The 21,518-nt window shown below is 38.0% G+C and overlaps 10 protein-coding genes across 10 annotated transcripts; 4 read left to right on the top strand and 6 right to left on the bottom strand.

The window, feature by feature from the left end:
• The first annotated feature begins 26 nt into the window (after positions 1-26).
• On the top strand, positions 27-2,198 carry EV154DRAFT_518797 (alkaline-phosphatase-like protein). The gene is made up of 6 exons (XM_051602669.1): positions 27-373; positions 448-682; positions 784-827; positions 897-1,055; positions 1,122-1,364; positions 1,473-2,198. Exons 1-6 carry the CDS (start codon positions 146-148, stop codon positions 2,142-2,144), a joined length of 1,581 nt encoding a protein of 526 aa, XP_051454546.1. The 5' UTR covers positions 27-145; the 3' UTR covers positions 2,145-2,198.
• On the bottom strand, positions 2,166-3,640 carry EV154DRAFT_605109 (GDSL/SGNH-like acyl-esterase family found in Pmr5 and Cas1p-domain-containing protein). Its single transcript, XM_051607452.1, has 4 exons — positions 3,276-3,640; positions 2,789-3,197; positions 2,449-2,715; positions 2,166-2,372 (listed from the first exon to the last, which is right to left on the bottom strand). Exons 1-4 carry the CDS (start codon positions 3,590-3,592, stop codon positions 2,187-2,189), a joined length of 1,179 nt encoding a protein of 392 aa, XP_051454547.1. The 5' UTR covers positions 3,593-3,640; the 3' UTR covers positions 2,166-2,186.
• Positions 3,641-3,683: 43 nt separating this feature from the next.
• EV154DRAFT_518800 (uncharacterized protein) lies at positions 3,684-6,103 on the bottom strand. Its single transcript, XM_051602670.1, has one exon. The coding sequence runs from the start codon at positions 6,025-6,027 to the stop codon at positions 3,835-3,837; it is 2,193 nt and encodes a 730-aa protein (XP_051454548.1). The 5' UTR covers positions 6,028-6,103; the 3' UTR covers positions 3,684-3,834.
• An 894-nt stretch (positions 6,104-6,997) lies between these two features.
• Positions 6,998-7,619, top strand: EV154DRAFT_484445 (uncharacterized protein; the record flags this gene model as incomplete). The annotated part of the gene is made up of 4 exons (XM_051598653.1): positions 6,998-7,066; positions 7,151-7,225; positions 7,294-7,331; positions 7,481-7,619. The coding sequence occupies 4 exons, from the start codon at positions 6,998-7,000 to the stop codon at positions 7,617-7,619; spliced, it is 321 nt and encodes a 106-aa protein (XP_051454549.1).
• Positions 7,620-8,325: 706 nt separating this feature from the next.
• On the top strand, positions 8,326-10,795 carry EV154DRAFT_518802 (organic solute transporter Ostalpha-domain-containing protein). Its single transcript, XM_051602671.1, has 6 exons — positions 8,326-8,588; positions 8,673-8,707; positions 8,762-9,226; positions 9,322-9,422; positions 9,493-9,565; positions 9,626-10,795. Exons 1-6 carry the CDS (start codon positions 8,451-8,453, stop codon positions 10,686-10,688), a joined length of 1,875 nt encoding a protein of 624 aa, XP_051454550.1. The 5' UTR covers positions 8,326-8,450; the 3' UTR covers positions 10,689-10,795.
• A 49-nt stretch (positions 10,796-10,844) lies between these two features.
• On the bottom strand, positions 10,845-12,227 carry EV154DRAFT_518807 (uncharacterized protein). The gene is given in 6 exon segments (XM_051602672.1): positions 10,845-11,021; positions 11,148-11,373; positions 11,503-11,581; positions 11,601-11,691; positions 11,742-11,933; positions 12,010-12,227. 6 exon segments carry the CDS (start codon positions 12,169-12,171, stop codon positions 10,989-10,991), a joined length of 783 nt encoding a protein of 260 aa, XP_051454551.1. The 5' UTR covers positions 12,172-12,227; the 3' UTR covers positions 10,845-10,988.
• A 48-nt stretch (positions 12,228-12,275) lies between these two features.
• EV154DRAFT_518811 (107-domain-containing protein) lies at positions 12,276-14,849 on the top strand. The gene is made up of 8 exons (XM_051602673.1): positions 12,276-12,417; positions 12,492-12,548; positions 12,618-12,651; positions 12,711-13,014; positions 13,110-13,739; positions 13,822-14,278; positions 14,347-14,462; positions 14,524-14,849. The coding sequence occupies exons 1-8, from the start codon at positions 12,317-12,319 to the stop codon at positions 14,613-14,615; spliced, it is 1,791 nt and encodes a 596-aa protein (XP_051454552.1). The 5' UTR covers positions 12,276-12,316; the 3' UTR covers positions 14,616-14,849.
• EV154DRAFT_322822 (NAD(P)H:quinone oxidoreductase, type IV) lies at positions 14,672-15,748 on the bottom strand. Its single transcript, XM_051594955.1, has 4 exons — positions 15,577-15,748; positions 15,378-15,501; positions 15,277-15,306; positions 14,672-15,204 (listed from the first exon to the last, which is right to left on the bottom strand). Exons 1-4 carry the CDS (start codon positions 15,695-15,697, stop codon positions 14,838-14,840), a joined length of 642 nt encoding a protein of 213 aa, XP_051454553.1. The 5' UTR covers positions 15,698-15,748; the 3' UTR covers positions 14,672-14,837.
• An 885-nt stretch (positions 15,749-16,633) lies between these two features.
• EV154DRAFT_484450 (uncharacterized protein) lies at positions 16,634-17,635 on the bottom strand (the record flags this gene model as incomplete). The annotated part of the gene is made up of 2 exons (XM_051598654.1): positions 16,634-16,963; positions 17,573-17,635. The coding sequence occupies 2 exons, from the start codon at positions 17,633-17,635 to the stop codon at positions 16,634-16,636; spliced, it is 393 nt and encodes a 130-aa protein (XP_051454554.1).
• A 413-nt stretch (positions 17,636-18,048) lies between these two features.
• Positions 18,049-19,195, bottom strand: EV154DRAFT_554142 (uncharacterized protein; the record flags this gene model as incomplete). The annotated part of the gene is made up of 5 exons (XM_051605167.1): positions 18,049-18,347; positions 18,430-18,645; positions 18,833-18,911; positions 18,944-18,975; positions 19,165-19,195. 5 exons carry the CDS (start codon positions 19,193-19,195, stop codon positions 18,049-18,051), a joined length of 657 nt encoding a protein of 218 aa, XP_051454555.1.
• Between the last annotated feature and the right edge of the window lie 2,323 nt (positions 19,196-21,518).

Genomic DNA, 21,518 nt, shown 5'->3' on the forward strand with positions numbered 1-21,518 from the left:
TTTCTGGAATAAAAAATATAGGGAGGCGGCGGCAAGAGGTGTACATAAATATATATAAAAATAATAATAATATCCAGTTTGTTGTTTATTTTCTCTCTCTCTCTCTCTCTCTCTTTTTTTTTTTATATAAAATTGTTTAAACACGATGGCAGATGAAGTGTATGAAATGACACGGTCGCATTCGACTGCTTCTCGGTCAACGGATCAACCAAGTAGCATATACGATGGTCCAGAGGAAGAAGCCAATCTATTAAACAAGGAAGACGGATCCGATTCTGACAATGATGATGATGAAGAAGAGACAGAAGAAGATGAGGCATGGGCCATTATTGTCGATGAAGACACCGTCGATGGTATACATGACTATGAGAAAGTAAAAAAAAAAAAAAAAAAATTTCTTCTTCTTCTTCCTCTAGAACCTAAACAGTTGCTAATCAGAAAAAGTAGGATAATCCAACACTACGTTATGCATGTATTGGATTTGCCATTGGCCTATTGTTCATTATATTCAGACTGGCCATGGCAAAATTCGCACACGACCCTAACCATACTGAACGAGGAGCGGAAAAGTTGTATTACAATGGCTCGGATTATTTCGCTTCCACTGTCGTCTTGATCTCCTTTGATGGATTTCGTCCTGATTATCTAAACAGAGGTCTTACACCTCATCTTAAACAATTTGGTATTTATAAAACAAAAACAACCTTTTTTTTTCTTCTTTCTTCTTTCGTGTCATGGCACCTACCCAACTAACACCCCCCCCCCCTTTTTTTTTGTATGTAGCTGAGAGTGGTATCAGTGCTAAATACATGAATCCTGCCTTTCCTGTAAGTTTCAATCTCCACTCTTTTTTTTTTTTTTTTTTTTTTTTCGAGATTAAAAAAAGTCCCCGGTAGCCTAGCACATTTCCAAATCATTGGACCTTAGTAACAGGTCTGTATCCTGAAGCCCATGGTATTGTCGCCAACCTTTTTTACGACCCACAATTAGATGCTGTCTTTAGTCATGCCAATGCTACTTCCACTGCTGATCCTCGATGGTGGAAAGGCGAGCCGGTAAAGTGCTCCCCCCCTCCCCCTAAAATGGTTTTTTAGACGAGAACTAAAACATGACAAGATTAGATTTGGGCTACCTCAAGGATGCATCGACAAATTACGGCTTCCATCATGTGGCCAGGATCAGAGACAAATTATAATCCACCGGATATGGTAGTCAAATACAATGGATCCATGACCACACATGAAAAAATGGAAAGGACCCTTCACTGGTTGGATTTACCTTATGATCAACGACCACGTATGATTACCATTTATTGTCCACAGATTGATCAAGAAGGGCATAAATTTGGTCCCAACAGTCCCAAGGTAAAAAAAAAAAAAAAAAAAAAAAAAAAAAAAAAAGAGAGCGAGAGAGAAGGAATTAGAAAATGAAAAAAAAAAAATAACTCATTTTATTAACCATAAAACGATTAGTTGAACAAATATATTTCAGAGGGAGATGAAGCGATTGGTTTCTTTTTAAAAGAATTAGAAAGGAGAAACCTAGAGGGACATGTCCATACGGTGATCGTGAGTGATCATGGCATGACAGAGACGCGAGACAGCAAATTAATCTACTACGACGATATTCTCTCACCGGAATTATTAGCTCATGTGGGAGACCGTGAAGCACTTCCTTTACTGGATTTGCGGCCCAATGCCAAAGCACCAGTCGACACCGTGAGCAAGATCTATCGTGCTTTACAAAATTACACCGTCACCGAAGAGGAACCCCATTTCAAGGTATATTTACGAGAGGATGTACCCGACCGATTTCACTATCGCAATTCAACACGAATTACACCCATTGTGGCCATACCAGAGATTGGCTATTCATTTGTAACGCATGCACAGGTGGAGGCACAACAGGGTGGATTTCGTTTGGGAGGAAACCATGGTTACGATAACTTGGAAGATGATATGCGAGCCATCTTTATGGCCCGTGGACCTAAAATCGATCGCGTCTATAAACCCGGATCCATTTTGGGTCCATTTTTCAATATTGAAGTGTATAATTTATTGACAGAGTTGCTTAATATGGATGCAGCACCGAATAATGGTACTTTGCATGCGGATTTCCCTGTGATTTTTGCACCGCCCTTTTAAAAAAAAAAAAATAATAATAATAATAATAAAAAAATATATAATTTATTGCTTAAATTCTACACTTTTGATCATTTCATGATAAAGGAATTTATTCCAATCATCCACAGGTCCAGGAAGACACGTATGAAGACAATCAGAGTCCGGTCGTGAATGTGCATCACCACGTAGGTTGGATAAAGATACGTTATAAAACATGAATCGAGGATCCTTTTCCTTTTCAATCAAGTCCTAAGTAAAAGAAGAAGAGTTTAAATATATATATATATATTATAATAAGATTTCTCTCTTTTCTTTTTCTTTTTACCTTCCAGTAAAAGTCAAACTTTTCTAGCATATCCCATTCGTACTCTCCAGGCTGACCTGTAGGTGCTACGGGTGGGTTACTGGGAGCTGTATATTGAGAACATTTGGCATGACCATAAGGCGTGGATCGCACCCAAACACGTTGATCCTGACGTACATGTTTTTTGAGATACTCGAAAGCCCCTGTCATGGCCTTTTCAAAAGCGCTCAATAATTCCTGACGACTCTTTTCCGGTCCCCATTTCAAATCGGGATGCCAATGAGGGCCCTGCTATGTATATTAGAGATTATGCAAAAAAAAAAAAAAAAAAAAAAAAAAAAAAAGCAATGAATAAACTTACAGTGTTGATCATAATGTATTTGAAACGAGGCAAGACATGCACCCAAGGAAAGTTATTACCCACACCAATTTGATACCCTTGTCCTTCATTGGGTTTGATAAGACTAAAATCGTCTAATTTCACCAGATAATCCGATCGAATATAAGCAATGGATACAGCATCGTCCTGGTTTTCACGTTCACGATGAACCAATTGTCCAGCCCACATCTCACTATCACCACCCGATAAATGCGTGTCCTTGTTCTGTGATGTCATGTCTTGTCCCGTAAGACACCACAGACTTTCAAACATCAATTGTGTAATCGAGTCCCCTACCAGTAAAAGTGGGTTCTCAGATAGGTGCTTGGAAAATTGTCGGGCGTCAAACGGAAGGACTGTACAACTATCGGGTTGCCATGAATAATCTAGCCTTTAAAAAACAGAAAAGCGTGAGTTTCAACTTTTTTTTTGGTTTGAACCCAAAATAATAATAAAAACTTTTTTTTACATGGCTTTACTACGATTGAATTCTTCAGCATGATCGGATCGCATGTAACATCGATGAGCAAAGTCCCAATTACAATGATAGCCTGCAAATGCACTTAGACCATCAATCGAATGGGATTCAAGGCCAATACTTTGATGAACCCATTGACCACTATTAAAAGCGTCTGAAGTACAAAGATTACTGTTATTCTGAGGAGATACATGGACGTTGGGTTGCGATGAAGAAGGGTTGGATAGAATATACAGTGTCAATAAACAAGCAATACTTGTACCCCCTACAAGTAAACTTTTAATCTTTTGAGGTTCTTCCAGAGGCATTATTATTATTATTTTAGTTTCAAAAGAGAGAGAAAAAAGAAAAAGAACTAAAAAGGGATCGACGGAGTGTTATAAAAAAAAAAGGGGGGGGACTAAACCTTATTGGGTGAAAGAACTCAATGTGGGGGATCTCCGCAAAGGCAAACACCAAAATTGGGGGGGGGGAGGGTTTATTATTATTGCATTTTATATTATTGTGTGTACGTGTGTATGTGGGGGGGGGAACTATAAATCGGAGTGATTTAAACCTTTTGAAAACCAAATATCTCAAGTGCAACAGTAGCATCTACAGTCACACCCTTGGAAAGATCAGCTTCCACCAATACCTGGCCAACATAACCTGGTTCCATTTCACCAGGACTTCCATTCTCTCGCTCACGTTGCTCCGTCACAGCCACCAAAACACGATCTTCAGGGTCAATACGATCGCTTTCCAGGATACCCTCGTGTCGATTAAGACAATGAATCCAATAATGAATCTTGGTCTTTTCCCGAATACCTTCGCTTTGATCTACCGTCTGTGTATCCTCCATCGTGATTGTTGGGTCATCGGTAGGTTTCTTGGCTCCTTCCTTTTTAATTGGATGCACAGGGACTGAAATTTGTCGTCTATCACGTTGTAATTCGAATCGACATACCATGATATTTTCATCCGCGTCATTATCTACATACAATTCATCCCCTTCCCCTTCCTCCTCATCCTGTGGTTCATCCTGGATCATAAAACGATGGCGTGGCATGACTTGGGCTTCGATTTGAAGACGATAGGATATCCCAAGGATAGTTTCTGGATTTGAATAAAACGTCTTTTGATACAATGTGTATGGTTTCGTAGTGGTCACAGTCGTATGACTGGATCGTCTTCCGGATGACGCCTTATTCGCTACACCTAATTCAGCTACATGTTCAGCAGCAGACCATAACGAACCATCACTTTCTCCATCATCAAACACCGCACTTAATTCAGTCGTCGTCGTCGTACCCATTTCTTCAGCGGTCCAGCCATTTTCCACTGAGGGAGGTGACACAAACACCGAGGCTCGAAAACGGAAACGCGGTACACCTAAAAGTAATCGTCTTCGGTTTTCCTGTGCGTCAGAATCCTCCACATCAAAGTATTCGTCAAGTGCAGCAATCCGATCCTGATCATGTTGTACATCGATGGGTGTAGGTGTACGGTCCTGACGTTCTTCGTGTTCTTGCGTCTGGTGATGGTAGGTCAACGGAAACAGGACGCGCTCAAGGGCTTCACGTTGCCATAAAGCACGAAACACAATCCCTTCGTCCACAATACCGTCTTGACGTACATGGGATAGTTGATCAAACGTCATGTTACTATAGTTCACCGTGGTGCGAAGGAGGTACGAGAGCACCGTGGCTTTATCAATGACACCACCCGAAGAAGCATCCGCAACCAGTTTCTCAAAGGGTACCAACGCCGTAAAACTGAGACGATGCAATAGACGTGTCGTTAATTCAGGTTGACCAAACTCTTGTGATGGAATACGTTTTCGTTTACGAGAGCGTACAGTGGTAGCAGAAAGGTCAGGTCGGTGACCGATGGGTCGTACAAACCCAGAAAGTCGTTTAGCATCTTGGTCCAAAGGACCCTTGGCAGTCCAGGTAATTTTTCCAACAGATTTCATAAAGGCCATCAACACGGCTTTCAAAAGACAGTAACGTTCAAATTCACAGGACACAAAGAGCGGATCAGCAGCAAGAACGTCCGCCATGTAATCCACAGGAAGCATGGCAAGACGCATAGCGTGTTCGGGTCCGTAACGAAGTAATAAAAGGAGTGCCGCGTCGCGTAATTGGAGATAGGCAGGGTGACCGCGTGGTAACTGACAGATGGTTTCCAAGTCACGCATGATGCTGTGCAAGGAAAGCTGATGTTTGGTGTAGCGATGAACGCAAGCTTGTGTGAGATCATGGATATCCAGCAGTACTGCCACTGATAAAATACGCAATGTATCGGCGTCTGCCATGGATTTCACGAATTCTGGTTTGTTCGAACAGTACATCCATTGAAGCACAAAACGGATATGCGAGGATAGGAGAGGGTTACTGTGGTTCGGTTGTGTCTGTGGTGGTGCATTGGAGACCTTTTGCCATTTACGACGAACAATGTGTTGAAAGGGGGCTAGGATAAAACCACAATGGGTCAAGGCTTTGGAAAGATCGATGGTCAAACTGGTGATACCCGTGCTGCTTTCGTCGGTTTTTGTAAGGTGTGGTGTAGAAGGAATGGACGTCATGTTTTCGAGTAATTTCAATAAAAAGGGGGACTGACTCATGATGGATTTATGTACATTGTATCGCATGGAAAAAGGAAATGAAGGGTGTAAGAATACCAGTGATAGGTCAGAAAATAAGGACTGTTCAAACATGGTCTCCATGAGGTGCCTTTCCAGCTTTGAATTCTTGGTAGCCATATTTTGCCTTTCTTTTTTTTTTAATTAGGGTATAATAAAATGGAAGAAAGAAAGTAATTTTTTTTTAAAAAAAAAAGAAAAAAGTTACAAAATGTCGTCCAATCAGAAAAATAAAGTTTTCGCTGTTACAGGAATATAATTGTGATACCTCTTTTTTCTTTATAATTTTCAATTGTAGCCTTACGAGTTGAAGAACTCTTTCTTTTATTTGACAAAACAATGTTTATAATAAAAACGGTCAATGAACGTATGTTTCTATGGAAGATGCCAACTATCGACGATTCTAATATTATTCCTGAAACTCTTCGTTAATCATTCTTCTTACATAAAGAGTAGACCATTGGAAAAAAACAGAACAAAACAAAAAGTCAACTACTTCAAAAGTCAGTGAAATTTGCCTCAAACAGCTTATAGGAAAGCCACACTTCCGGAGGGCTGCAGAGTTGACGATACATTGAACTGTTTGTATTATTTACAAAAGAAACCAAGGTCAGCAAGATATAATCGTTTTTATCAAACACTATGTACTTACTTTAACTTGAATATGCTTATAAATGACTTCAGGTGACAATTGTAATTCTTTGATGTTTCTACATTCGATATGTGTAAAGAGATGGCATATCCATAACATGCATGTTTAATTTTTTTTTTTTTACCTCGACATAAAAGCCCGTGGACAGTAGATCTGTTTTCCTAATTTGATTAATTTAGATTCTACGAGACTTGAGTTATAATCTGAACAAAGATATTTATTTTCCTAGCAAAAGACCTATTCAATATAATGTTTCTTTGACGCAAAGTAATCTATACCTAGCGCTGTGTGAGTCTGGATACCAAATTAACTTGGAGCCATACTTTTAAAGTAATAGCCATTTCTTCTTGACGAATCTAACATTTTTTTTTTTTTTTTTTGAAAAAAAAAAGGTGGTTCAAGGAATCAGTGTATGTTATTTACAGGTCTGGCATACAAATGACCAATTCAATCCAAAGGCCTGATTTCGTAGGCAGGATTCTCAATAACGTTATGTGGAATGGCCCAGTAAGCGTGGGTGAAGTAAAGGAGGACGATGTAAAGGATGATATATATTTATATATAATATATCACTCTTCTAGACTTGATCAGAATTGGCCGATTTTCCAAGCTATCCATCGACAACAACTTATACGAAGGGGTCATTGGGAATTCACGCTGTTGAGGGTAGGTTGCTGCTAAAAAAAAAAAACTTGATGGACCTTTTAACTAAACTTGCTTTGTAGGGTTAATAGTTACAGTGTATTTTATATATTTTGCTTGATTCTGGATTGTACGTAATGCTGGAAATTTGCAACATCAGTATGCCCAAGAGATGCTACACAACTCCGACCATAGGTTTCGACTTGTGAAGACCTTTTATCAACCCATCATTTGTATAAAACTCATTGTCAATTGTTAAATGATATTGATCGATTAAAGTCAAACACGCGTGGCAGGTATGACTGAGGAGGTTTTCAATGATGTTATTAGCGGCACCACCAGGAATTGCAAGCAACCCTTTGACCGCTCACTGTCAATCAATGATTTTCAAGTCATTATTCCCATTGATTTTACGTAAATGTGATCTATTCACACTATCTATCCAGCCTATATAATTTAACTTTGACATTTTAATAGCAACCCAACATAAAACATGGAATTGACCACGCTCTCATAGAGTCTTCCCGCATCCTTTCCTAATAAAAAGGATCCCCCTTTTCCATTTAATAAAAAAAAAAAAAATATCTAGTTTTAGTCTCTAATAACTTTTCAGTATGCTTTTTTTGTTTGAAAAAAATAAAAAAGATATAAAGTTATTAAAGGTCACACACATCGCAGAGGAGAGAGGCATGAACAAATATGATCAAAGTACGAAGAAAGTGTTTTGAATATAGTGTCTACTATTAGTTGAAATGTGATAGAAGACAGAGAATAAAGCCAATGGGGACAATAACTGATTTCAATATGTACCGCTGTACAGATAGAACGAAAAAACGCGCCATTTTATAAAAAGCGGTTTGGATAGTTTTCATTTTTTTTTTTTTTTTTATGCGCTTAAAAAAAAAGGCCAGGTGATGAATCTATCTCTCCCTTTATTTATTTTTGGGGGGTTGATGCCCGAGCCTTTAACAAGATAACAACTCTGGGTTAAAGAATCATAATGCTCTCTTTTTTGTTTAGTCATCAATAAAGTCCGACTAGCCAATTGACAGAAGAACCGAATGTAATTGTCTCTTGCACACACAACACACAAAAAAAAAAAAAAAAAAAGAAAAAAAAAAAGAAAAAAAAACTGTCGTCATACCGCTGTAAGTGTTGACGTCGCTTTGGAATAAAAAAAAATACAACCCTTTTTTTTTTATATATATATATTTTTTTCTTGATTAAATCTCTTGGCAATTTTGAGATAATGGATAATTATGGTGATGGAGGTGCAGGTTCCGAATTTCAACCCATTTTAATACAACTTGCTTTATTATGTACTGTGGTTGGAAGTTGTATATCGTTATTCTCTGTGTGGCTGCACTGGAAGAACTACCGAAAGCCTGTGAGTTTTATTTCTTAAGAAAAAGAGACTGTGTGTATTGGTTTCGAGTACTAAAACTTTTTGTGTGTGCGTGTGTGTATGTAGAATCAACAAAGACAGGTGATTCGTATCTTGTGGATGTGAGTGAAATAGAAAAGCAAAAAAAGAGAGAGATATTAACTTCTTTAAAAAAGGGTGCCTATTTATGGTATCAGTACGTATATATCACTTGTTTCATTAAACGTAGCTTTCTATGTGGATACATTTCGAGATATTTATGAAGCATTTGTGATCTATGCGTTTTTCAACCTTTTGCTAAACAAGTTGGGTGGAGAACGAGCATTAATCATCATGCTCCATTCGAGGCCACCGACAGAAAATTTCTTTCCTGGTACCATTTATTCGAGCGAGATCTTTGTAGGGGATCCCTATACTTTTTTGTTTGTGAAGCGAGGTATCCTACAGTTTGTCTATGTCAAGCCCGTCTTGGCCATCCTGACCATGATCCTGAAAGCCACGGGGAAATACCACGAGGGTGACTTTTCTGCCTCAAGCTCGTATTTCTACTTGACTTTCTTTTACAATCTCAGCGTCTGTTTGAGTTTATGGTGTTTAATGGTCTTTTTTTATGCAACCAAAAAAGATCTAACTGCCTTTAGGTAAGCGTTATTTATTTATTGGCATATTATCTTGGCGTTTCTGAACGACTTTTTTTTTTTTTTTTTGAACCCTCTCTCCTTTTTTTTCTGTTTAGACCTTTGCCTAAATTTCTATGTGTCAAGGCCATCATTTTCTTTTCCTTTTGGCAGAGTGTGGTAGTTGCCTTGTTAGTTTTTGCGGGTGTGATTCCAGATTGTAAGTAGACAACCGAGTATCATTTCCAGTTGAAACTCACCATTTTTTTTTTTTTTTTTTTGTCTTGTAGCGGAACATATCTCAGTCGCTATTCAAGATTTCCTTGTGTGTATTGAAATGGTGCCTTTTGCTATTGCTCACTCGTAAGTGTATTTCATACTCCAACCCCTCCGTACATAGAACTAATATATATATATAAAAAGATTCTCGTTTTCATATGAGGATTATTTCGACCAAAATGTGCATTCTGCACGTATGCCGGTACGACGAGCGATTCGAGATTCATTTGGACTGAAAGATGTAGTGATGGACACACTGGATACATTGAATGGATCAGGGTTCAATTATCGAGCATTTGAACCTTCAGAGGGAGTACCGCATATGGGCAGTAGTCGTACATCGCGTATCATGGCAGGCTTGCGTTATTCTAATATGACCACGAAAAAACATTGGTTGGAACCCGCACCGACCTCACGGTTCCTCAACTCGAGTCGAGGCATGAATGAAGAGAGCATGGCAGAGATGGATTCAGAGCCGTTAGAGTTTGAGGACCCTGACCCCCATGACGAGATGGAAATTTTGTTTGCTGCCAGTCGAAAGATGGTATTTGGGGATTACAATTATCCCGTCATTGATTTTCGTGTACCTCTTTGGCGGCAGGCCCGTCAGGAACGCAGATTGCAGAGATATGGCGGAATCAGTCAAACGAGTCGATACGATGATCGAAAGATGAACAAGGCGGTGGTGAATGGAGATGAAGAAAGTTTATTGGGAACAAGAGAAGGTTGCATTGATGTCATTATCAAGCAAGGAAAAGACAATTATGTGGTAGTAGATGATATGTCTGATGATGATGAAGAGGTGTCTAGAAAGACGCTTCCGACACCTGTCAGAAAGCCTACTTTATCCAATATACACAGGCATCCTAGTAGCAGTGCTAGTACTCCTACTGTACATCATCCTTCCTCATCATCGTCTAAAAAGATGGTCCAGCCTTCTTTTTCAACTCCTTCTAAACAGCCTGTTGTTCATTCAACTCCTAAACCCCGATACCCACAAGCCCCACAAGCTCCACAAACCGTACGAGAGTCAGCTCCTCCCCCTATATCCTATTCTAATGCATCCACCACTCCTCAACACATCGCGGCCTCTCCTTCTGAAGAAGACGCCCCTCAATGGCAATGGCCAGACCAATTTTCCCATACGAATCATTCGTCCTATACAGACAACGATGATGATCTTTTAAGTGGTGATGTATGGAAATAGATAACCCCCTTCTTTTTTTTTTTTAATTAAAACACGCATACACAGAGCGAGAGAGAGAGAGAGAGAGTGCGTAAAACGAACTATTGCTGTCAAAGACTAAAAGACCTCCCCCCCCCCCTTTTTTTTTGTTTATGTGCGGTATTCATTAAATAGAAAGGAGAATGGTAATAAGATCATCATGTTTTATCAGTCAAATCATTGGCCTTTTGGTAGTGAATCAGGTTGAAAAAAGGGATATATATTAAAAAAAAAAAAAAGTCTTCATTTTTTTATTTTTTTATTGTAGATTTTTTGAATGATTTATTTTCGATCGCCAAGGTACCTCTGACGTGCCTGTATCTGTATTAGAATGGATCCCTTTCTTTACATGTATATATACCAAAAAAAATAATAATAGAAACAAAAGATGCCAAATACAACAATAATAATAATAATAAAAAAAAGGGTGGGAAGACTTACTACATTTACAGTTCTTGTTCTATAGTTTCCATCACCAGCATCTCTCTTGGGTGTAGAACCAATACCAGCATTTTGACCATAAGATTCTGCTTTGACGGGATCCAGAATACCTGTACCATCTTTACCTAAACCTTCACCTTTTTTCCAACCCATCTGAGCCAGCATACGAGCTCCCTTGTTGTCATCGCCAATAGGTGTATACATCGATGCCTTTGGAAGTGCAGCACTAGAAAAAAGTTTAGCAATCAAAAAAAAAAAAAAAGGTTATTTTTTTTTTGGTGAATACAATATATAAAAAAAAAAAAAAAAAATGGGAAAAGGGGGGGTAAGAACAATTTTTTTTTTTTTGTTTTACAGTTCACGTGAAGGTTGTCTTGGTGGTGAAGCGGGAGGTGATAAGACGGGTTTATCCGGTTGTCCATAAGCTTGTCTTTCTCTCTGCTGCACGGTTACGATATTCTACCTCTTGTTCTTCCTTGACTTCTGACTTGAAGTTGAGTTTCAACAGGGCCTTACTCACCATAGAGGGCACCTTTAAGTTATTCTACGAGAACTAATGAGAGATAGCTTTTTTTTTTTTTTTTTAATTTTTACTTTGTGCAGGTCGGATAGGTCCAAATGTCTGGTTAAATCCGCCTTGGACTTGAATTTGCGTTGACATAACAAACAAGTCAAAGCATCTATATCGGCGAAATCATTCTTAGCATCTTGCTTTTCGGCTTCTGTTAAATCTTGTTGTTTCAATTCTTCCTTTTTTTTGTTCCATTTTAATAATTGGCTATGAATCTAGAAAAAAGAGAGAGCCCTTTTTTTTTAGTCTTGCATTCCTTTCTTTTTTTTTTTCTTACAGGATGGGCTTTACTTTTTTAGTGGCTATGGGAGCAGAGCCCTCGGTACGTTTACGTTTACGGTCATCTGGGTTAGGTACAGTTGTCACTGAGGTTTCCTTTTTATCAGATACCGTATTAGGTACTTCAAGTTTAGATTTGATGACAAACTTGAAGGCTGGTTTTTGATTAAACATTGTAACAATTACTGTGACAAAAAAATAAAAATAAAAAGAAATCAAAAAAAAAAAAATGTATTTAATACAAGCGGGGGTTGCTCACACAGGGAAGTCGTCACTCTTTTTTTTTTATCCTTCACCTTTTTTGATCACCTTAAAATCAATGGCTGATATATTTGACCAGTTTGCACAGATATTAAAGTCTGGCTCGGATAGTACAGCTCTACAAATTGCTAAAGAATATGAATCCTTATCTCAAAATGGGTAAAAAAATAATAAGACAGCATGGCCATAGTTTTTTTGTCTTGGACGTATACTTATTAAAAAAAAAAAAATAGTGACCCATTCCTGTCCTGCGAAAATCATACCTGGGAGCTGTTAGCTGTCTTGGCAAGGTACCAATGGAAAGCGAGTCTTTTTTTTTTAACGTTCGTCATCTAACTTTTTTTTTAAAATGTGTGCAGTACGAAAAACAAGTCGATCGTTCATCGTTATGCCGTAAGCTACCCCCCCTCCCCCCCCCGTGTACATCATCAAAGCTCACACATGTTCTATAGTCTATTCGACAATGGGTTTCTAAAATCCCCATCGATCACGTCTTGGCCGAAAAAATAATGGAGCTGGAAATCATTGAACAGGAAATCGAAGAAGAATTAAACGTGATTGTTCGAAAGAATCGCATGCTAAGACAGGACGACGAAAGACCTGCCAAAAGAAGGCATGTGGATGATGCGTTGGAACAATTATATCAGGCACGATTTAAGCAACTACGACATGGCGATTTGACACCCGCTGTAGATGGTCAAAAGACGTTGGATTATGTGTTTAACGAATATATTCACTATAATCGCATTGCACTAGGTAAGAGCGGGGAGGGCGGGGGGAAGGTCCCAATATATATGTATATATATAAAAAGAGGGGGATTTTTTTTTTTTGACCGTGGTGTACTGTTTAGATGATGATACTACAACATCTGTCGATACAAAGGAAAGATCTGCTTGGAGGGATTGTGTAACACACATGGCGAAACATGAGGGGTTAGGCAAATATGGACAGGCATTGTATTATACACTATGTGGCAATATAAAGGAACAATGTGAACTAGTGGGAAAGACCTTTGAGGATGTGATTTGGATATGCATGAATGGACTTGTAGAAGATACAATGGATGGAAAGACAGTGGAAATAACAGATGAGAGGATCCGCATCGCATTAGAAAAGGACGAGATCTTGGAAAAGGGTGACCCTCGCATCTTATTTCACCGTATTCAATCGTCTATGCTGAATGGCACTGTCACACACATGATTCGCACTCTCTATGATGGTCTGATCAAAAACACACATACCGCAGATCTGTGTGTGAATGATTTCTGTCGTGAAAATACCCTGAGATTTGTATCCACTTGGATCTTGTTTGGAAGAAAATATTTCGGTTGGAAAGAAGATCCCTATTCAACCGCTCTTGTGGCTGCCTATGTTCAACTGAATGCTCAACCACACACATTTCGTCCAATCGTGATTGCTTCTTATGCAGCCAGATTATCTTTACATGATCAAATACTCGTCTATTCCAATTTCCTCCAAGGTAAACACACACACACACTTACACACACAACACACACTTTTCTTATTATTGAGGGTGTCATGTGCTAATCATATCAAGACAGAATTTGATGGAGATAGGGAAGAATGCAGAGTGCTTTGTCAGCTTGGAAAAGAAGTAGGCCTCGATATGCCAATGATTTTAATCCGTACCAACAACAATCTGTATGAAAAGGCGGTAGCGCAAAAGATCCCGGGTAGCACCACATTTAACATGAGACCCATCACCGATACTCGATATGACATGTTCTTTCGTGCCCTCGATTGGTTATTAGTGGATGATGAACTTATTCCGGAAGCGATAAAATCCGCCAATGAGCTGGTCAATTATTTTCTGTCACAACGTCAAATACAGCTTGCGGAAAAAGTGTTTGAAACGATTCCTTCGTACCTGTATGAAAAATTAGTGTTGTGTTGGAAGGATGAAGCGGTATGTACGTTTCATTTAAACCAAAAAGTCGTGAATGTCTTTTTAGAGTATCCCTCATGGGAAACATTACTCTCCTCACGGCCCAAAGATTCGTAAGTATCTCTATTAGTTTATTTGGTGGTGGGATTGGGATGGCTTATCTTCTTATTTTTCTTCATAGAGGTTCTCTCAAGGATCTTCAAGATATTTATGCATGGCGAGATGAGTTGGAAAGACAGACATTAAAATTGGAAGACTCCATTTTAGATATCTTGGAAAGTAATTGGTTAAAAGGAGGTAAACTAAAGGTGGAGGGAGTTAGACATAAGGAAAATTGCTGAAAAATGAATTCATGTAGTATCATCTGACGTTCGACAAATTTATATTCCTGAACTCATCATTCGATTACATCATATATTACTCGCCACATCTGAACATATTTCCAAGTAAGTACACTCTTAATAAGGAAAAAAAAAAAATCTGACACTGTTATAAAAGTGCTGAAACAAAAAGTTCCGAACTCGTTACTTTTGTCACTGAAAATAAATCCAGTCTCTTTGATGATATCTCCAACTCTCACAATTGGGATAAAGTAATTCAAGAACTGAGTAAATCTCTCACTGTTTAATTCGAAAAAAAAATAAACATTTTTTTTTTTTATTATTATTATTATTATTTTGAGGACTCTTCTGCAGCAAAGGCATTTTTACCTCGAACATAAGCTCGAATTAGATTACCAAATTGTTGTCCCTGGATATGAGCAACCTGTAATTCCTTGATAGTAGGTGACCTGGATCCATCGCCTCCAGCAATCGTACCAGCTCCATAAGCTGAACCACCCACAATCTCAGTGTTGTCGTTCAGTTGAGGTGGGAAACCCAGTGGCACGTAAGTCATACCTTGATGTGTAAAAAATGGAATGGTAGTCAACGCAGTTGTCTCTTGTCCACCATGTTGAGACCCCGTACTGAAAAATGTACCAGCAAATTTACCGTGTAATGTACCCTTAGCAAATGCAGCACCGGTGCCATCCAATAACCTATCAATAACACATGTTTTATTAGCTCCCCCTTTTACACTTTTTTTTTTTTCCCATTCTATTCACCCTTACCCTTTCACTTGACTAGGCATCGAACCAAATCTAAATTTGGTTTTCATGAATAAATTAAAATTAACAATCAAGTGGTATTCTCTCTCTCTCATTATCTTTACCTTGTGGGGAAGCCAAATAAAATACCGTCTGCATCATTTAATTGTTCAGGGCGAATAATGGGTAAATCGGGCTTGGGAGGAGCATGAATATTCTTTAATACACTTTCAGGCAAAGTTTCTTGCACTAAGCATAATGAAATTTTAATTAATTAAGAAAAAAATTAACGCGTAATATTCATGATTTTTTTTATTTTTTTACCTTGAAACATCTTTGTTTGAACACCGGTGGATTCTAAACCCTTTTGGACCTCCACAGCCAACTTATGGACATGATGATAGACCGTGTAAATAACCACGTAAACTTTGGCGGGTGCAGACATGATATGTATCTAAAAGATGAAGAAGAAAGTTTTTTTTTTTTTTTCTTTTACAAAACTTGCATGAACCCCTTTTCATCTTTGGGGAACGCCTCATTTTTTATCAGGGCCATGACATGAGCATTTGTCAGAAACACCGTCACGCTTATTCAAGCTTTGCTCATCCCTTCAACTCGTACGATCCTCCACTTCAATTCTTCCTTACCACTCTGTGTATGGTTCTTCATCGACTTTTATAAGACTAAACTATACTGGATTTTTTAAATATTATCAAAAATATGTGTTTGCTCATCTGTCCACCAATCTAACTTTGGGACTCTCACAGTGTGTAACCTTGAAAGACGTTTGGGGGGGACTCAACTGGTGTTGAAATTACGACATTTAATTTTAATTGACCAATAAGGGAACTGACGATATTAATTATGATGGTGTAAAAGTCTTTAGGTAATTAAAGAAAAGGCATCTCTGAGAGGTCCATCAATTCAAAATAATAATACAAAAAGGCCAAAAGAACATAAACAAATGTTTATAATAGCAGACTTTTATTTTTAAAAACATATTTATTCAAAGTCTAGCAAAAAATGTCTAATCTGATATGAATCCCATTTTGCAGAACAAATGTAAAAGCGCACCCCGCCAGTGAGCTTTTTCCTTCATCATCGTCTCCAAACAAACTTTGTTTGCTCAAGGAGTGACTTTTGCAAGTATGCAATCAGCTCGAAAATATGTATCCATAATGATCGATTATTGAAACTGACTGCGGAATTGTTGACGCCAGTACTTTCCTTTTGCGTATATGACCCAATGTTATAAGAATCCAGCTTGGTTTCGGTAAGTGTAATTGTCCTACAGACACATTGTTGGATTGAAAATACCACAACAGAACAAAGGCTTGTATAGGAGGCCATTGAATTTCTTCGGATGAACGAATTAAGAATCTCAATTGAAAAATGGAGATTTTTGATTGTGTCTTCCTGGGTATGCTTCTATGTCTTCCCTTGTGATACTTTTGCTGGAGCCTTCCATAATCAGGCGACTTTGGGACTCCTGATCGTAACCTAGCCCATCATGGTACTTTATTCCCGCAGTGCGCATCCAGGTATCAGGGTCCATTATAAACTCCATATGCTCGTCGGTCGATACTTCGCACCATTGGAACCCAAGCAACTGGCTGTGGTCACCAAAGATCTGGAAGATCAGGACTACTAGATCTATCCAGAAAGTCCTTTCTGTCCTTGAACTGGTAGATCGGATTTCTGTATCAAAATGCTACAGAAATCCGTTAACAGAAATAAGAAAACAACTTTAGCAAGTCCCCCAACGACGACGACGCGACTTTCTGACCTAAAGATTTAAGGTCAGAAAATCACAGGTCTTCACCCCTATTTAGTGAAGACCTAGTCAAAGCAGATATTGGAAAATACCTGTTTTTTTTAAAAAGAAAAGAGGTGTTATTTTTGCGTTCTTGAAGAAGAAGAAATATCGTTATTAACTAACCTTTTCACAATATCTATTGCTTTTTTTAAAAAAAAAAAGAGAGAGAGAGGAAAGAAGGGGAGAAAGTGTGTGAACGGGTTTTTATTCGTGGGACTGATAAACAAGACGAGCTTGGCTTATGTCAGAATGATTTGTATTTTATTTGTTATTATTTGATTAATTAGTCGTATGTTTCAGCCTCATTACATAAAACAGAAACATCTATCTAGATCATTATGGCGTGAAGTCTTTTTTTTTTATTATTATTGTGTAGTAAAGAAAAAGACATCTTTTGGGGTAGATCAATTAAAATGAGATAAAAAGTCAATAAAGAACCAAAGTAGAAGTTTTTAGGATTATTTTATTTTATGAAATTTAAAAACAAAGTATTATTTATTTCACTGATAGAACATTTAAACCACGATCAGCATCTTCAACTGGAATCAACCCAGCGTCTTCTTTCATGATCGTCTCAAACAAGCTTTCTTGCGCAAGGAGTGACTTATGCAAGTATGCAATCAGCTCGAATATATGTATCCATAATGATCGATTGTTGAAATTAACCGGAATCGTTGACGACCGTACTTCCTTTTGCGTATAAGACCCGATGCTATAAGAATCGAGCCGTCAGCACCTCCGAGCATTAATTCCCCACCAAGAATCACCACCTCCGAGAATTACCACCGCGTGTTTGCGCTATAAATCTTGCCTTTTTTTTTTTTTTTTTAACACTGGCAAGATAAAGTCTTGTAAGAAGAAAGATCGGGGCCCTACCTCGATATCTCCCTCGGACACGATTTTGCTTGAGCCTTCCATGATAAGACGACTTTGGGAATCCAGATCATAATCTAATCCATCTTTATTCTTGACTCCCGCAGTTACGCATCCAGGTATCCCGGGTCCATTATGAACTCCATGTGCTCATCGGTCGAGACTACACACCATTGAAATCCTAGAAGCTGACTATGATTACCGAAAATCTGAAAAATAGGGACAACGCGATCTATCCAAAATGTACGTTCTGTCCTTGGTTGATAGGCGGGATTTCTGTAATATTTGCTACAAAAATCTGTCAACAAGAACTGAACTATCTTGACCATTGTTCTATCATGACTTTCAGTATCGGTAGGTGGTGTGAACTTCCAAAGATGAAGCGGTAAATCCGATAGTTCGACACCTAGGGCCCTGTTTTAAAAAGCTGTGCGCTATTGGGTACTGCTGTAATGAGACCTGGTTTGCTTGATCAAGAATTTGCTGACTTGCGAGGATTTTAAGATTTGGTGGTAAATCCGAGTTCCATGGCTTAACTATCGTAGTGACAGGGGCCAAAGCTCGGACGTTTTCTTTTGTAATCTTAGGTCTCTTGCTATCCTTCAGAGATGACGTCGCGTCACGAAAGTTGTATGTGTCTTTCTTAACCTTGATCGATATTTCGAGCGATGTTTCTTGTGGTGTTAAGTGCGACCTTATATGGTCTTTCAACCAATTTGAATTAGGGCTATACTCCCAGCAAGATGGGCAAGAATCAGAATGCGCAATACTATGGGATCGTTATGTTGGGAGGAGGGAGGGAATAATCCGTCCTCCCGCCTCCCCCTATTAAAAATTCTGGCTTCTTGTGGTGACCCAAAGTTAGCTCGCCCCCTGTGGCTGTTGTTTTACGACCCATCGAAACCGTCCACCAAGGTACCACTTCCAACGAGAGCTGGATATTAAATACTTGCCAGAAGAACAGCCCCCCCTTTTGTTTTGTAAAGAACAAGGCAGTTTTACCCAAAATATCAATGGATCGTTGGGTCCATTGCCTAATTATTATTATTATTTTTTTTTTAAATATTAATTATTTTATTGCAAAAAAAGCGCAGCGATACCATACCATGAGTGAAGGCCAAAAAAATTTACCGAAGCGAAGCGAAGGTCATACCGAAGGTATACTTTGAAAAAAAAGACGTATGATGTTAGCGTTTCTTTTTAAAAAAAAAGTTGTTATTAACTAACCTTTTCACATATTCCAAAAAGATACATGTGATGAATATATATATATATTTATAAAAAGGGAAGAAGGGAAAAAAAGTGTGTGTGAACGGGTTTTATTCGTAAACTGATAAACAAGAGCTTACGTCAGATTTTATTTTGTTTACTCAACATCTGCAAATATCCCTCCCCTAATATATACAAACAATCCGGAACTCGGTCCTTAGAATAATAGCATGTATCAATTAGTGGAACGTGTTGTAAATAGGGTTTTCAGAAATGGAGTAAAAATGATAAAAGAAAAAAACAGCGAGCCAAAAGAAAAAAACTAAGGTGCATCCGCCATGCCCTGCTACGATTATGAATCTTATTTTTTTGTTTACAAATCTTATGATTATTATATAATGGGCAAAGTTTATCTTGTTAATTGGATGTGAATTCTAGAATCTCTGCCTTGTTCTAACTGCAATCACTATAGAACATAAAATGGGACTTTTTTTTTTTTTTTAGATTCCACTCAAAAAAAAGGGACGTTGGTGTAGACATTGGCTCCAGGTAATCAAGATCAGAAGGGGTATCAGTAATGATTTGCAGCTGAGACAAGATCTTATTATCGGTCTTAAATAAATAAACAGACAATTATAAACTTTGGCACCAATACAACTTATTGGTCCAGAATCACTCGATATTATAATAGGCCCAAATAAAATCTTTTTCGTTATGCACCATTTTTTTCGCTTCCTTTTTGAGACTCTACTTAAACAATCTTCAGGATTCCACCCTACTTGACAAGACTGTCAATATGGATTTGAACAGCAACTATAAAGACTTAGACGGATAAAACTGGTGTGAAAATAGTGTACGAATGAACGAATCAAAACCTACAATGAAAGGGAGCAATGAAATCAGAAAAAGATTCCTGTCATAATAAATTTGAACGCGATCCAACTTGTCAAAGCCAAGCATTGGTGATGAAGAAGTGTTAAAGAATGAACAACGAAAGCATCGCATGTGAACAAGCACGCTTGAATTAATGATGAAGGACTGCCAAGAACCTTCGTCTTGATGCCCATGCTTTTGTACCCTACAGGTATACATTTTTTTATCTCGGTGGAAACTTCATGTTCATAAGCACTAAGAGAAGAGTGGTGAAGAATATTGAAGGATATGTTGAAAGAATACCAGGATTGTTTGTCAGGAACCTACGAAAAAAAAAAAAGGGAAAAACTACATTATGAATCATGCGAGGGCAAGCAAGAAATAGAGGGTACGATGGAATCAAAATTAGAAATACGTTGGTCAGAGAATATGGAAAAAAAGATATAAGTCCCCGGATCCAACAAAAACGATTCGCGCTACACCGATGAAAAAAAAAAAAAGAATAAATGAAACTGCTGAAGATTACAACATGCGATTTTTTAATACCCAATAAGCTGAATCAAGTAATGATTGAGGAAATCCACAGTGGTGTCTACAAGAAAGGATTTTGCAAAAAATGCACTTACAAGAGGCGATCAACGAACAAATAGTCTTATGTGTGACGATGGTAAACTAGATAAAATCTGATGAAAATAGCAAACAAGCTTTCAATGTTGAAGAAATACCAAAAGAAGGAGTATCTATCAGTACAGTAAGAGCATTCCACCAAAAACCAATTTTTTTTTTTTTTTTTTTTTGCTAAGAATCACAAGACGCGCACAACAGGAAAGATCGTTTTTGTTGAGCACAAGAATTTCCAAGAATGAATGTTACAAAGTGTGGAAAAACTACCGAGCACGAATGTTAAAAACCCCCTTCAGAATGAAGAATAAAGTCTAATGCGGTTAATAAGTGGAAGATGGGCAATTTGAATAAGGGTAGAGTTACTGCCAGACAACGACTCGGAGGAAGTGAGTTATCCTTTAATAACATGGATAAACTTTAAGAAGATGTGGGTAAGCAATACACTAATGAAAAAAAAAAAGATTTTTGCAACACCTCCTCCAGGGAACTTATTGACTAATAAATTTATCTATCTTCCTCTTGAAGAGTAAATGATGTCAAATGTTGAGCTTTTATGATAGACAATGAACCTAATTTTAGTTTGATATTTTTTTAAAAATACTAAATTTAACCATTAAAATACGAGCTTCCAATCATAAGGGGGGGGGGGACCAAATAATAATATTTAGAACTTATGATCGAATTAGTATTACCACAGACCCTGTCAAGATAATTCAAAGATTAGAAAACTCTAGATTCACAAACAGACATGCTCACGTATATTATAACGCCAATGAAAGAGGAACATCACTGGTCTAAGGGATACCAATGAGAAACTTATCCTTTTGCCCAAAAAAAAAAAAAAAAAATTATAAGGGAATAGCAGGGCGAT

The sequence above is a fragment of the Mucor mucedo genome (genome assembly GCF_025094135.1).
Source record: "Mucor mucedo strain NRRL 3635 chromosome Unknown EV154scaffold_91, whole genome shotgun sequence".
NCBI classification, from domain to species: domain Eukaryota; kingdom Fungi; phylum Mucoromycota; class Mucoromycetes; order Mucorales; family Mucoraceae; genus Mucor; species Mucor mucedo.